General features: G+C 40.7%; 1 protein-coding gene across 1 annotated transcript in view; it reads left to right on the top strand.

Moving 5' to 3' along the window:
- The window catches only part of METTL16 (methyltransferase 16, RNA N6-adenosine), a 75,989-nt gene that overhangs the window by 14,895 nt on the left and 44,414 nt on the right, over window positions 1-16,680 (top strand). The window contains exon 3 of the mRNA XM_059147904.1: window positions 16,199-16,398. Coding sequence (XP_059003887.1) covers window positions 16,199-16,398 — 200 coding nt within the window. The remainder of the gene's footprint in view (window positions 1-16,198; window positions 16,399-16,680) is intronic.

Raw genomic sequence — 16,680 nt, 5'->3', positions numbered from 1 at the left:
TAAAAAATATTTTATTTGTTTCACAGACAGAGATCACAAGTAGGCAGAGAGAGAGGAAGAAGCAGGCTCCCTGCTGAGCAGAGAGGCTTTAACCCACTGAGCCACCCAGGCACCCCAGTAATGGATATTTAATAGATGCAGTTGGGACAACTATGGGGAAGGTGCATTTAGATTTCCTTTCCTATATGTTATGCAAAATATATTCCTGATAACTGAATGATTTCAATATATTTTTTAAGTACTAGAAAAAAATGTAGGTATATATCTTAACTTTGGTTATAGAAATGGGCTTTCTAAGCATACTCCAAAGGTAGAATTCATAAAAGAAAAGATGGCTAGATTCAACTACATGAGATATAAACAGTTTTACATGTCAGGGAATACTAAAAGTAAAAGATGACAGAACACTACAAATATTTACAGCATATGGCAGAGAATTAGCCTTCTCAATATAAAGAATTCTAACAGGTGCGCCTGGGTGGCTCAGTGGGTTAAAGCCTCTGCCTTCGGCTCAGGTCATGATCTCAGGGTCCTGGAATCGAATCCTGCATTGGGTTCTCTGCTTAGCAGGGAGCCTGCTTCCCCCTCCTTCTGCCTGTCTCTCTGCCTACTTGTGATATCTGTCTGTTAAATAAATAAATAAAATCTTAAAAATAAAATTCTTACAAGACAATAAGAAAAAGTAAGAAACCTTTATAGACAAAGGTAAAGGTTAAAAATGGGCAGTTCACAAGAGGAAAGACAGTAGACCTTATTAGCAAAGGTAAAGCATTAAAATATCCATTGGGACACTTGGGTGGCTCAGTGGGTTGAGCATCTGACTTGATTTCGGCTCAGGTCCTGATCTCGGGATCATGGGATTCAGCCCTATGTTGGGCATCATGCTTAGTGTGGAGTGTGCTTGTCCCTCTCTCTCTTCCTCCTCCTGCTCACTCACTGACTCTGTCTCAAATGAATAAATAAAACATTTATAAAAGGAAGAAAATATCCATTAATGGCAAAAATGTAGTCAAATGGGGTCACCTGGGTGGCTCAGTGGGTTAACGCCTTTGCCTTCGGCTCAGGTCATGATGCCAGGGTCTTGGGATCGAGCCCCCCGGCTCTCTGCTTAGCAGGGAGCTTGCTTCCCCTTCTCTCTCTCTACCTGCTTATGATTTCTGTCTGTCAAATAAATAAAATCTTAAAAAAAAAAAAAATGTAGTCAAATGGTACAGAGAAAATGCTGGGTAAAATTGCAACTTTGAAGATAATGTTTGTTTAAGAATGTCTATCCTCAAGCTGTTTATAACCAGAAAAATTGGAAGTAATGTAAGTATCTAGTATGTAGGTTCTTAACAGTGAGGTTCCATGGAATATCGTGGAGCTTGTAGAATGGATGTTGCAGGTGATCAAATGTGATAATTTTATTTCGGGCTAAAACCATAGAAAGGGACTAAAAAGTTATGGGTTGTAATCAAACACATTGATGTTCTTTTTGGAATAGGCAAAAGTTATTATTTTTTTTTAAAGATTTTATTTCTTTATTTGAGAGAGAGAAAGAGTATACAAGTAGGGGGAGGGATAGAGGGAGAAACAGACTCCTTGCTGAGTGGAGAGCCTGATGTTGGACTCATCCCAGGACCCCAAGATCATGACCCAAGCCGAAGTCAGACACTCAACCAACTGAGCCACCCAGACACCCCTAGGCAAAAGCAATTTTTAAGTTTTTTGCAGGCTAGGGATGCCTGGTTGACTCAGTTGGGTTATCTGTCTACCTTCAGCTCAGGTCATGATCCCAGGGTCCTGGGATGAGTCCTACATCAGGCTCCTTCACAGTGGGGAGTATGCTTCTCCCTCTGCCTCCTGCTCTCCCTGATTTTGTGTGTGTGTGTGTGCACGTGCACGTGTGCCCACACTCTCCCTCTCTGACAAATAAATAAAATCTTTAAATTTTTGCAGGATAAAGCAGGCTAATCTAGGGTGCCTGAGTGGCTCAGTGGGTTAAGGCCTCTGCCTTTGGCTCGGTTCCTAATCCCGAGTCTGCATCAGGCTCTGCTCAGCGGGGAACCTGCTTCTCCATCTCTCTCTGCCTACTTGTGATCTCTGTCTGTCAAATAAATAAATAAAATCTTAAAAAACAACAACAGGCTAGTCTGTGAAAGAATAGGAAGAGGATGAGGCAAGCTTGAGGAGAGCCTCATTTGTTTCTCTTTTTTAAAATAGTTTTTTCAAGATTTTATTTGAGAGAGAGTGAGCAAGAGAGCGATCGTAAGTTGGGGGAGGGGAAGGAGGGAGGTGGACAAGGAGGCTCCCCACTGAGGGGCTTCTGTTCTTTAAAGATGGAAGCAATATGAGCTTATTAATAGGTGGCAAGGTGGCATATTTAGAAGGACTCCCCCTTCTTGCTTACTTAGTTAAGAGGTTTTTTTTTTTTTTTAAAGATTTTTATTTATTTATTTGACAGAGATCACAAGTAGGCAGAGAGGCAGGCACAGAGAGGGAGAGGGAAGCAGGCTCCCCGCTGAGCAGAGAGCCCTATGTGGGGTTCGATCCCAGGACCCTGGGATCATGACCTGAGCCGAAGGCAGAGGCCTGACCCACTGAGTCACCCAGGCGCCCCTAGTTAAGAGTTCTTGATGATTGTCTACGTTGATATTTTTATTTTTTTTATTTTTAGCATGGCTTTTTATTTATTTCCATGAGATGTATGAGAAAGAATGTCAAAATATAAACCCAGTCAATTATGAAAAAGGAGTTTCAGACAAAAGTATAGACTTGATCAAAATGTCATTTATTTGCTCAACTCTTAAGCAGAGTGTTGTATGGAGAGAGGGGATTCATTTCTCAGTCAGTCATCCTAAGGACCAGTCTTACGGGTGCCACATAGCAGTTCTAGAGGTTTTGATAGAAACCACGAGCAGGGGGAGTGGCAGGCAAAGGGAGAGGGAGAAGTAGACTTCCCACTGAGCAGGGAGCCCAGTGACCTTGATCCCAGGACCCGAGGATCATGACCCCAGCCAAAGGCAGACACTTAACCCATTGACCTACCTAGTCACCCCTTTACATAATTTTCCTAACTTTACTGATACTGAATTTCCTCATCTAAAGAAGAGGGATAAAAGGACATGCTTTGGATTTTTGTCATAAAGGTTAGTAATAATGCATGTAAGGTGACAGCATTATAGACACTTTGAAAATGATAGGTGGTTATGCCTGGTGTAATTGATAAGGTGACTGGGATTACTAGTGTGATGTCTCTCTCTGTTTTTCTTTCCTGCATCCATCACTGCTTTGATGTAATCATATCTGACCATTGTAACTAGATTTTAGTTCATACATTTTTCACAGTAACCAGCCCCATGCAGATATCCTGCAGTTTGAGCCCTACCAGTTGAGTTTGGATGAAGTGTGACACTTAACTGATTTGTTTTTATGTTTACTTTTATTTTTTTGAAAGATTTTATTTATTTATTTGACAGAGAGATCACAAGTAGGCAGAGCAGCAGGCAGAGAGACGGGGGAGCAGGCTCCCCGCTGAACAGATAGCCTGATGCGGGGCTTGATCCCAGGACCCTGAGATCATGACCTGAGCTGGAGGCAGAGGCGTAACTCACTGAGCCACCCAGGCATCCCACCTGATTTGTTTTTAAACCAAAGACCCAGATCTTGAAGGGTTTTTTCATATGTTATGCCTGTACGTTTTTAACCCCTTGGTGAAGATCTAATAGAAACCAGTATTGGAAAATTGGTTGGGAGGACTTACCCCTTATTGTTATTACATGAGGTTCGATGGTCTCTGTGGTGTTAGAGTGATTGTTATTTTTACCATGGATCACAGAATGTATCTTTCCAAACTCTATAATGGTAATACTATATTCACCAGTAGCAGAGCAAGAGTCATTCTGGGGAAATCAGACATGAGCCTGTTGACAATAGGCTATTTTGTGAAGTTGGATGTGTTAAACAATAAAGACTTGATGGAATAAATTGCTAATTTCCACGTGAGAGCTAATTTTAGTTCCGGTGATCTCAGAAATGAGAATGAGAAAAGATCTTGCCTGGATTCAGGATTTTTTAATATCCCAGGGTGCTACAGTGACCTAGATATTTAACTAGTAAAGCCAGATGACTAGACTTTGTCCTACAAAAGGATTTCCAACCCTTAAATTAGTGTCTGTGTTTTCTTAGAAGTAAGAAAATGAACGCTTGCCTTGCTAACAAAGTCTAAGAATCAGTTCTTCATAGATATTTTTCAGTTTAATTTGACTAGCCTTTGTTTAATGTCTTGGTAATAGATGTTCCTTTTGGGACACCAAGTGTCCAACTCTTTTTTTTTTTTTTTTTTTTTTTAAAGATTTTATTTATTTATCTGACATAGAGAGAGATCACAAGTAGGCAGAGAGGCAGGCAGAGAGAGAGGGAGAAGCAGGCTCCCTGCTGAGCAGAGAGCCCGATGCGGGACTCGATCCCAGGACCCTGAGATCATGACCTGAGCCGAAGGCAGAGGCTTAACCACTGAGCCACCCAGGCGCCCACCAAGTGTCCAACTCTTGATCTCAGCTCAGGTCATGATCTCAAGGTTGTGAGTTCAAGCCCCATTTGGGCTCCATATTGGGCATGGAGCCTACTAAGAAAAAAAAAAAGATGTAGTTCCTTATTAATAAATTGTATGCTATAGTCCATCAAGGTGAACATATATATATTTTTAAATAACAAGAATTGTTTATATAAACAATAACTTTCTTTCAAGCCACTAAGAAAACATTAATTAGGGAGCGCCTGGGTGGCTCAGTGGCTTAAAGCCTCTGCCTTTGGCTCAGGTCATGATCTCAGGGTCCTGGGATCGAGCCCCACATCGGGCTCTCTGCTCAGCAGGGAACCTGCTTCCTCCTCTCTCTCTGTCTGCCTCTCCGCCTACTTGTGATCTCTGTCTGTTAAATAAATAAAATCTTAAAAAAAAAAAAGGAAAACATTAATTATTATGCTGTTTCTCTTGCTCCAAATGTTCCACAAGGCTGTGTAATTAATGCTTAAGCTGCAATACTCTCTTTGGTGATTGTTGTCACCATGGGAAATATCCTGGTTTGGTTTCCAACAGAAATGTCCCTCTTTCATGGAGAAGTATCCTGGAACCATGGGCCTGTTTTCCTATTTTGGAAATGGGATTTTTGTTATCATACAGATATTACAGAACACTTAATGGGAAAATTATAGAAATATATCCTTCCTGGGACGCCTGGATGGCTCATTTGGTTAAGCGGCTGCCTTCGGCTCAGGTCACGATCCCAGCGTCCTGGATCGAGTCCCATGTCGGGCTCCTTGCTCAGCAGGGAGCCTGCTTCTCCCTCTGCCTCTGCCTGCCTCTCTGTCTGCATGTGCTCACTCTCTCTGACAAATAAATAAATAAAATATTTAAAAAAAAAAAGAAATATATCCTTCCTAACTACATTTATAATGGTAATGTTGCATACATAAAAGAAAACTATCACCATTCTTCCATCCCCAGAAGATCAAATTGTTTTGTGTTCCTTTCTAAGTCTTTGTCCTTACACATATGTAGTATTTTTTGTGATTGTAATTTTGATGCAGATATAAAAATAGGACTTTTTTTTACCCCCCCCCAGTTGGCATTATAAACATTTTCCAAATGTTATAAAACAGTTATGAAGGTGATAACTATGTAAAATGTATTCAGGTAAAACAAAAATAGGAGGGAATGGAAGAGGGAATGGAAGTGTCTGCCCCACTCACCCATCCACCTATTTGCATATCCAGAAGTGGCCCTTAACCCTTCCAGACTCTTTTTTTACCATATACACATGGGATCATTTTTGTTTGGTTTGGGGTTTTTTTTTGGTACAACAATGTGATCACAATGTATATATATATATGCTTTTTTTTTTTTAAGGTTTTATTTATTTGTCAGAGAGAGAGACAGAGCACAAGCAGGCAGAGAGGCTGAGAGAAAGAGAGAGAGAGAAACAGGCTCCCCGCTGAGCAAGGAGCCTCATGTGGGACACGATCCCAGGGCTCTTGGATCATGACCTGAGCCGAAGGCAGTGGCTTAACCTACTGAGCCACCCAGATGTCCCTATATATATATGCTTTTATTCAAAGGTGATATGTATATATATATCAAGAAATATTCTTTATGCAATAGTTTGTGGACCAGCCCAGTCTAACTCCTATTTATTTGTTTGAGAGAGAGAATAGTGCACACACACAAGCAGGGGTCAAGGAGGGGGATGAGGAGAGGGAGTCTGACATGGGGCTCAATCCCAGGACCCTGCAGTCGCATCGGGAGCCAGAGGCAGATGCTTAACCAACTGAGCCACCCAGGCAACTCCTCAGTCTTAGTCCTTTAAATGACTGCAGACTAATCTCCTTATTGATTACTGTTAGATTATTTCTAAAATTTCGGATTATGAAACTTAATTTTTTTTTAAAGATTTTATTTATTTGACAGAGGGAATGAGATTACAAGTAGTCAGAGCGGCAGGCAGAGAGAGAGAGGGAAGCAGGCTACCACTGAGCACAGAGCCTGTTGCAGGGCTCAATCCCAGTACCCTGAGATCATGACCTGAGCCGAAGGCAGAGGCTTTAATCCACTGAGCCACCCAGGTGCCCCGAAACTTCAATTTTTTTAAGATTCTTTTACTACTGGGGCGCCTGGGTGGCTCAGTGGGTTAAGCCTCTGCCTTCGGCTCAGGTCATGATCCCAGGGTCCTGGGACTCTGCTCAGCAGGGAGCCTGCTTCCCCTCCTCTCTCTCTCTCACTCTGCCTGCCTCTCTGCCTACTTGTGATCTCTCTCTCTGTCAAATAAATAAATAAAATCTTAAAAAAAAAAAAAGATTCTTTTACTACTGAACTTTTTAAAAGGTTTTTTTTTTTTTTTTTAAAGATTTTATTTATTAGAGAAAGGGAAGGAAAGAGCACAAACGGGGAGCGGCAGGCAGAGGGAGAATGAGAAATGGGCTCTCCACTGAGTAGATAGCCTGATTTGGTGCTCGAGCCCAGGTTATGAATTAAGCCAAAGGTGGATGCTTAACCGATTGAGCTACCCAGATGTCCTCCATATTTTTTTTTTTAAAGATTATTTATTTGAGAGAGAGCAAGGTGGGGGTGGGCAGAAGGAGAGGGAGCATACTCCCCTCTGAGTGTGGAGCCAGTCGGGGGCTCTGTGGGGTTTGATACCAGACTCTGAGATCTTGACCTGAGCCAAAATCTAGAGTCAGCAGCTTAACTGACTAAGCTCCATAGGTGCCCCAAAAGTGTGTTTTTTCCACATAGTCACCCCAGAAGTGTGTGTGTGGTTTTTTTTTTAAAGTGTTTTGTTATTTTTATTTTTTTCTTAAGTGCATTTAGGGTAAGTTGCTGGGCTTTGCTAGAAAAGTTGCAGTACTCTTACCTATACGTGGAAGGCCAAAGTTGCAGTACTCTTACCTGTACGTGAAAGGCCAAAGAGGTGTTTGGATGGCTAGGTTTTTATTCTGTTACCGGCTTTTTTAGCTAGCACAGGGATCTGCGTTTATGAGATTAGTTTGATCACAGTTTCTTGTCATTTGGCAAGTAAGATTTTGGGTTGTTTAGTCTAAGATTGTTAATAGTTACTTGCACTGTTCCAGAATCTTTTTCTTTCTTTCTTTCTTTTTTTTGCATGATATTACTCTCCTTGCTTATTTGACCCATGGGATGTAAAAGTAAAAAAAAAATCTTTAGGGAGCTGCCTTGGTGGCTCAGTTGGTTAAGTATCCAGCTCTTTTTTTTTTTTTTTAAGATTTTATTTATTTTATTTGACAGACAGAGATCACAAGTAGGCAGAGAGGCAGGCAGAGAGAGAGAGAGAGAGAGAGAGAGAGGAGGAAGCAGGCTCCCCGCTGAGCAGAGAGCCCGATGCGGGACTCGATCCCAGGACCCTGAGATCATGACCTGAGCCGAAGGCAGCGGCTTAACCCACTGAGCTACCCAGGCGCCCGAGTATCCAGCTCTTGATTTTGGCTCAGGTTGTGAGATTGAGCCCCATGTTGGGGTCTGTCTGCTTAAAATTCTCTTTCTCTTCCCACTTTTCTCCCCTTTCTTTATCCCTCCCCCCACCAAAAGAAAAATCAGTCATGGATAAGTATGAGTTGGTAGAAAACACAACAAAAGACCATGGGTCTGCTTTTGGTTTTGTTCAACAAATTGCTATTCATGATTTTCACTATTACTATATTCTAATCAGATCTGTCATATGGAACCCATAACTCTCCCCTCATCTCAGGAACCTTAGTCCTAATTTTCCTTCTCCTAATTTAATCTCTCTCTATCAATTGGCTTCTTCTCTTCGACTTTTTATAAATTTGAGATAGAATTCACATACTATAAAATCATTTTATTTCATTTTTTAAAGACTTATTTATTTGAGAGAGAAAGAGAGAAAGCATATGTGTACCACTGGGAGGGGCTGAGGAAGAGAGAAACTGAAGCAAACTGTGCTTGGCGCAGAGTCCTCTATGCGGCTCCATCCCACAACCCGGACATCAAGACCTGAGCTGAAACCCAAGTCAGATGTTCAGCTGACGGTGCCATACAAGGGGCCCTAAAATCATCATTTTAATATGTACAATTCAGTTCTTAATATGTCGCAGGGTTACACAAGAATCACCACTAATTCTAGAACATTTTCGTCACTCCCCGAAAGAAACCTATTCAGCAGTCACTCCCAACTCTGTCCTCTCTCTCTTTAGCTCCTGGCAACCACTAATCTTACTTTTGCTATATATTTGCATGTTTTGGATATTTTGTATAAGTAGAATAATAATATGTGGTCTATGTGACTTTCCATTGACTTTTTTTTTCTTTTAAAGATTTTATTTATTTATTTGATAGAGACAGGGCAAGAGAGGGAACAAAGGGAGGGGGAGTGGGAGAGAGAGAAGCAGACTTCTGTTGAACCGGGAGCCCAATGCAGAGCTCCATACCAGGACCCTGGGATAACGACCTCAGCTGAAGGCACATGCTTAACGACTGACTTTAAAACATGTTTGAGTCTTCAATTTAAAAATTACTAATAGGGCGCCTGGGTGGCTCAGTGGGTTAAGCCGCTGCCTTCGGCTTTGGTCATGATCTCAGGGTCCTGGGATCGAGTCCCGCGTCGGGCTCTCTGCTCAGCAGGGGGCCTGCTTCCCTATCTCTCTCTCTCTCTCTCTCTCTCTGGCTGCCTCTCCGTCTACTTGTGATTTCTCTCTGTCAAATTAATAAATAAAATCTTAAAAAAATTACTAATAAAAATCTCCATCAATACCACCACTTATGCTGCCCCATCTCTCTTCTCCCTTGCACAACAACTTCTTGAAGAATTGTTTACTTTTACTGTCTTCATTCTTCCCATACCATACTTAATCTTCAGCTCATTCCAGGGTGGTTTCTTTTTTTTTTTTTTTTTAAAGATTTTATTTATTTATTTGACAGAGATCACAAGTAGGCAGAGTCAGGCAGAGAGAGAGGAGGAAGCAGGCTCCCTGTCGAGGTGAGAGCCCGATGCGGGACTTGATCCAAGGATCCTGGGATCATGACCTGAGCCGAAGGCAGAGGCTTTAACCCACTGAGCCACCCAGGCGCCCATCCAGGGTGGTTTCTAATTCCACCTCTACCAAAGCAACTCTTGGAAAAGGTCTCTAGTGATCTTTTGTCACTAAATGCAATTTTGGTTTTCAGTTGACTTTTGAGAGGCAGGTTACTTTGCTGATACTGTTCTTCATGGACACCCTCTTCCCTTGGCTTCCTTGGCACCACACTTTCTTTCACCCTTTCTGTCTCCTTGTGTAGCTTCCTTTGTAATGATTGTATGCATAGCCATTAAAGAAAGGAGTCTTTTTTTTTTTTTTTTTTTTAATTTATTTATTTGTCAGAGAGAGAGCAAGAGCAAGCACACGCAGACAAAGTGGCAGGCAGAGACAGAGAGCGAAGCAGGCTCCCTACTGAGCAAGGAGCCCGATGTGGGACTTGATCCCAGGATGCTGGGATCATGACCTGAGCCGAAGACAGCCGCTTAACCAACTGAGCCACCCAGGCGTCCCGAGAAAGGAGTCTTTAAGGCTTAGTGCTTAGAGCTCTCTTCTAATCTTGTATTTTCCCTTTAAGCATTCTCATTACTCTGGGGCCTCACTCCTTTGTTTGTAAATCGCTCCTACCTCTGTTTTTTCAGACCAGTTTTCTGGGCTTTTTACCTGGAGGTCACTGCTTCCTCAGTATCCCTACTTGGATATCTCAGATTCAGCTCAGATTTATGATATTTATCCTAAAAAATGGTTCTCTGTTAGAGTTCCCAATTTTAGTGAATGGCACGGTTTATCCTGGTGAACAGGCCAGAACCCTAGGGAACAGCTATGAATATATCCTTTCTCACTGCACATACAAGTCCACTAGCAAATTTGGTAAATTTTCCTTCCTGAATATCTCTTAATTCTTTTCACTTTCCCCTGGCTTTGCCACCACCACCTTTATCCAGCCTCTTAACTCATGTTAATGCGGTATTCCCTCCCAAGTTTTTTCTTTGTTAATTTTTATTCTGCTCTTAGTAATTAGCTAAGTTACCTTTTCTGACTTGTTCTAAGGTAATTCCACTAATTATTTAGGTTTCATAGCACCTTGTACCTATCTTTTACAGCATTCATCACAGTGACAATTTTAAATGTATTTGAGTGATTCTTGGATGAATACCTAACCTTTGTCAGACTGTCACTGTCATGAAGGGAGAGACCGTGTCTGTATTTGCATACTGCGGCATCTCTAGCACTTTGCCCAATGTCTAGCACATAGTTGATACATGGTAAATGTGGAATGAATAAAGGAATAAATGCCCACTGTCACAACTTCTTGAAAATTCTATTTTATTCTGTATAACTCAGTTGAACAAAGTGAAGTAATCTCTGCACCCAGTGTGGGGCTCAACCTCACAACCCTGAGATTAAGTCAGCCATGCACCTTGGGATAGAAACATTTTTATACTTAATCTTTGAAAGTACAGAGGAGTCAAGTACCCCAGCTTTTTTTTTTTTTTTTTTAAATAGTTCCACTGTTTACAATACAGGTTACAACCTGTAAGCGTGTGAATTGTTTAAGGCTTGCAGTTGTTTATTGCCCACACAGATTTTAAGAATCAGGGAAATTTCATATAAAATTATGGTTTGTTGGTTTCCTTTAGAGATTTTAAAGATCTGGCAAAACGGCTGGTAAACTCACTTGTCATTAATTACCTGGAACTGGGTGGTGATCATACTCTTTAAGTGGCCATTTATGTCATCTGGCATAATGCTACTAAAAGTGTGGCTTCTCCACAAACTGTTTGTTACTGTCTACAGAGGTAGGGATCTTGTGCTACATGTTTAAGTTCAACAGACATTTCTTTGGTCGAATGTTCTAATTTACAGGCCAGCACAAGCTCTCTATCTTGTTAGGGACTGGCATTTTGAATAGTACCATGTAAATATTGGAGTTTGTATTCCCTGATTTTCATAATTTTATTCAAAATGCCAGTGCAAAGTCACATTCAGAAGTTGTGGGAAAGTAATTATGTCATGTCAGGTGTCCTGCTGTTGCTGTTACACTATTTAAGGTAATCCTGTTCAAGCTTATTTTATAAGGTATCTAGACTATTAGGTTTCTTTGATAGAAAAATTATGACTTTTTACCTTTCAGATTTTAAGGCTTTGAACATAGGCACTGTATTGGGACATAATTCATTTGTGTGTTTAGCCATGAAGCTTAATAGAGTAGGCTGCTTTTACAGAATAAAGGATGTGAATTTATTTGAATGCCCTAGTGTGGTACTCAAAGTGAATTTTACATAGGTAAAAATTCAATTTTTATTTCTCTGTCATTGAAGGAAATGAAGTCCCATCTTTTCACAGATTTCACAGGAGTCAAATGCAGTATTCTTTTTTAAAAAACATTGTATTTATTTATTTATTTATTTTTAAGATATTTATGTATTTATTTATTTGACACAGAGAGAAAGATCACAAGTAGGCAGAGAGAGAGGGGGACGCAAGCTCCCCGCTGAGCAGAGAGCCCGATGTGGGGCTTGATCCCAGGACCCTGAGATCATGACCTGAACCAAAGAGAGAGGCCCAACCCACTGAGCCACCCAGGTGTCCCAAGATTTTATTTATTTGACAGTGAGAGAGGCAACAGAAGCAGGGGGAGTGGGAGAGGGAGAAGCAGGCTTCCTGTGGAGCAGGGAGCCCAGTACAGGGCTCAGACCCAGGACTCTGGGATCATGACCTGAGCCGAAGGCAGAGGCTTTAACCCGCTGAGCCATCCAGGCACCCCTAGAATGAAAAGTTTTTATAGATTTAATCCCCCCCTTCTTTTAGCTCCATTTATCTTGTTGACCCTGAGATTGTACTGCTTTTAACTGAGAAAGAAATCCAAAGGTAATAGAAGTCCTTTTTTTTTTTTTTTAATTGATTGAGGCAGTTGCTGTGCAATTGAGTGAAGCAGAAATGTGTTTGTGGTTGCTTGCTCATGGACTAATTCTCTTTTATTAGCCCCCACAAATGACAAAATTAATATCTATCTACTTAGATGTCTAGGAATAGACCTAATTTTCCTTTAAATAGTCTTAATATATATTTTAAAGAGAATTTTTATTGCTAGCATATATTGATTCAATAAACTTCTACTTGTACTGTTTCGTAGAAACTGGTCTTTAAAAGCTCATCAGTCCCCACTTAAATGTAAGGGGGTTATCACTTTTGGAAATTACTGTCCTCCGTGGGGTGCCTGGCTGGCTTGGTCACTAGAGCACGTGATTGTTGATTTTGGGGTCATGAATTAAGCCCCATGTTGGGGTAAAGTTTACTTTAATAAAAAGCGGGGGAGAATTCCTCTCTTCCAAATTTTGCTCTGGCATTTTGTATTTCTGCCTGTTCCTGCATATTTGCTTTTTCATCTCATTGAATGCTTTTTATTTTATTTTTATTTTTTAATTTTTTTTTTAAAGATTTTATTTATTTATTTGACAGAGAAAGATCACAAGTAGGCAGAGAGGCAGGCAGAGAGAGAGAGAAGAGGAAGCCGGCTCCCTGCCGAGCAGAGAGCCAGATGCGGGACTCTATCCCAGGACCCTGAGACCATGACCTGAGCCGAAGGCAGCAGCCCAGTCCACTGAGCCACCCAGGCGCCCCTCATTGAATGCTTTTTATCCCCCCTCAAAAATTACCTCAAAAATTGATGGTTATTCCGTGAAAGGTAATGCCTGCTGGGGTTGTGGGGGGCAGAGGGAGAAGCAGGCTCCACTGAGCTAAGAGCCCTGTGTGCAGCATGATCGGAAGACCCTGGGATCATGACCTGAGCCAAAAGCAGACACTTAACTGACGGAGCCACCCAAGCGCCCTTCCCTGAAGCATTCTTTTTTTTTTTTTTAAGATTTTATTTATTTATTTGTCAGGGATAGAGGGAGAGAGAGCGAGCGAGCATAGGCAGACAGAGAGGCACGCAGAGGCAGAGGGAGAAGCAGGCTCCCTGCCAAGCAAGGAGCCCGATGTGGGACTTGATCCCAGGACACTGGGATCATGACCTGAGCCGAAGGCAGCTGCTTAACCAACTGAGCCACCCAGGCGTCCCGCATTCTTTTTTTTTTTTTTTAAGATTTTATTTATTTGACGGAAAGAGATCACAAGTAGGCAGAGAGGCAGACAGAGAGAGAGAGAAGTAGACTCCCAGCTGAGCAAAGAGCCTGATGTGGGGCTTGATCCCAGGACCCTGAGATCATGACCTGAGCCAGTGGCGGAGGCTTAACCTACTGAGCCACCCAGGCGTTCCCCCTGAAGCATTCTTAAAGGTCGTAAGAAACCGTATATTCAAGTATACAGTGCAATTTTTGTATAGATAACAAATTTTGTGTATATTCCTGAAATTTAATCCTGCTTATCACAACTCTTCGCAAATTGTTTTACTGTTAAAATGTGTTTTTCTGAACAGTTTTTTAAAAGAGTAGATCATGTCTCTCAGGGGTGTAAGATTGAGCCCTGCATTGGCTCAGCACTGGGAGTGTAGCCTGCTTAAGATCTTCTTTCTCCTGCAGAACCCCCTTCAAAAAAATAAAGAATAAATCATGTCATCTACAAACATTGATTGTATATTCCTTAATATGTGTTAATAGTGTTATTAAATGCTTACTATCATGAAGCAGAAGGATAATGTTAGGTATCAGACTAGGGGATAATAGAAATGTTTAATGTTTGGTATTCATAACTATTCTATTCAGTAACTGTATTGATTGTTCCATGTCACTATAATTTGCTCTACAAATATTTAAGTGAGTACCATCTTACTAATTCATAGTATGCATCATAAACTCTTAAAATTTTACGAGGAAGGACCCTTGGATTTTTGTTTTGTTTAATCCCTTAGTTTTATAGATGGAGAAACTGAGACCTAAGAATTGAAGTGACCTTCAGTCCATGGCTAGTTGATTGCAGAATCGAGATCGGACTCCAGATTTCTGAACTACCATACCCTAGAATATTTTGCTGTGGGTGATGGTGGAGCTTGGGTCCCTGGTATCTACCTGAAGTTTCCACGGTAGCCAGGTGGATAAAGCACTCTTCCTTCTGTCTGGTCATTGAGTTTTTCAAGTGACTGGTCACTTCATTGCTAAGATGGGAACATAAAACTTAGGCCAGAATTTAGAGCAGTTTAAAGCTCCTTTTCTTAGTTGAGTCCCATCTACTGGCTTTCTGTTCCCTTTTCATTGCCCCATTTATAAATAAGATCTTTGGTTTTGTTTTAAGGTTTCAACTTTAGTAGCATTTTAACATTTAAATAATTAAATTGGCACAAGTTTCTTAAAAAGTTAAAAGTATCGTATCAGATGAAGACTTGCATGTGAATGTTTAAAACACCATTGTTCATGAGAGCCAAAAAGCGAAAGAATCAAAATGTTCATTAAGTGGTGAGTGGATAAACAAACCACTAATGCAGTTATTCCTTGCAGTGGAATATTATTTGGCCACGTAAAGGCAGGAAGTACTGATACATGCTACAGTATTGTTGAACCTCACAAATGTTGTGGCAAGTGGAAGAATCCAGACATGAAGACCACATATTTTATGATTTGATTTAGATGAAATGTCCACAAGAAGGAAATCTGTGGAGACAGAAAGTATGTTAATGTTTGCCTAGAGCTGACAGTGGAAATAAGGAATGGCTTGCAAATGGCCATGAGGTGTTGTTTTTGGGATGATGGAAGTGTTCTATAATTGGATTGCTGTGATGGTTGCCCAACTCTTATTATAATAAAAACTGTTGAATTGTATACTTATGAATTTTATGCAAATTATACCTCAGTAAAGCTGCCTAAAATTGTTGTATTTAAAAATTGTTACTTGTGGGGCGCCTGGGTGGCTCAGTGGGTTGAGCCGCTGCCTTCGGCTCAGGTAATGACCTCGGAGTCCTGGGATCGAGTCCCGCATCGGGCTCTCTGCTCAGCAGAGAGCCTGCTTCCCTCTCTCTCTCTGCCTGCCTCTCCGTCTACTTGTGATTTCTCTCTGTCAAATAAATAAATAAAATCTTTAAAAAAAAAAAAATTGTTACTTGTAATATCTAATATCTTAACCTATTTTCACTATTAAGCATTTTATACTGCTTTCCACTTTTAAATGTGATTTTTAAAAAGTGCTGAAGTCAAATGATGTTAATGATAATAGTAAAAATAGCCAGCGTTTGTATAATAGTTACTATGTACTAGGCATTATATATATATAATATATATACATACATGTGTATATATATAATATATATGTATTATACATATATAATACATATGTATTTTATATATTTATACATTTTCTCAGATTATCTCATAGCAATACTATGATAGAGGTATTATTATCCCCATTTTACAGCTGAGGAAACAGTCTCATGGAGGTTAAAAAACTTGTCCAAAGTCCTATAACTAAGTAAGGAGATGATTGGGCAGGAATTGGAACAGAGGCATTCCTGTCCTCCGTGTCCTTGTGGGAAAATGCAGTGTTGTCAGTGGAAATTTGTACTGCCTTTCATATACTGTGTCTCTGTAAACACCCATATGTGTTTTTCATTGCCCCAAACGTTCTATATAGCCATTTATATATGGTCTAGAAAATTCAAACAGGTGTTGATATTGTCTGGCTGCCATAGTTTGTGTAGCATAGTGAATCTTACTAATCAGTGTTCTTTTTCTCCACTCCTCAGTCTTAATTTTAAAGACCCTGAAGCAGTCAGAGCTCTGACCTGTACTCTCCTAAAGGAAGATTTTGGACTTTCTATTGATATTCCATTGGAAAGACTGATTCCTACAGTTCCCTTGAGACTCAACTACATTCATTGGGTAGAAGATCTGATTGGTCATCAGGACTCTGACAAAAGTACTCTCCGAAGAGGAATTGACATAGGTATATATGGTTTTAAATTCTATATAGTTTTAAGTTCTTTTTTTTTTTTTTTTTAAGATTTTATTTATTTATTTATTTGACACACACAGAGAGAGAGAGAGAGAAATCACAAGTAGGCAGAGAACAAGCAGAGGAAGAGGTGGAAGCAGGCTCCCCACTGAGCAGAGAGCCTGATGTGGGGCTTGATCTCAGGACCCTGAGATCATGACCAAAGCTGAAAGCAGAGGCTTAATCTACAGAGCCACCCAGGCACCCCAATTCTTTTTTTTTTTTTTTTAAGAT

Source organism: Mustela lutreola, chromosome 15 (genome assembly GCF_030435805.1).
Source record: "Mustela lutreola isolate mMusLut2 chromosome 15, mMusLut2.pri, whole genome shotgun sequence".
Taxonomy (NCBI): domain Eukaryota; kingdom Metazoa; phylum Chordata; class Mammalia; order Carnivora; family Mustelidae; genus Mustela; species Mustela lutreola.
This window is presented reverse-complemented; position numbering and strand designations above follow the sequence as displayed.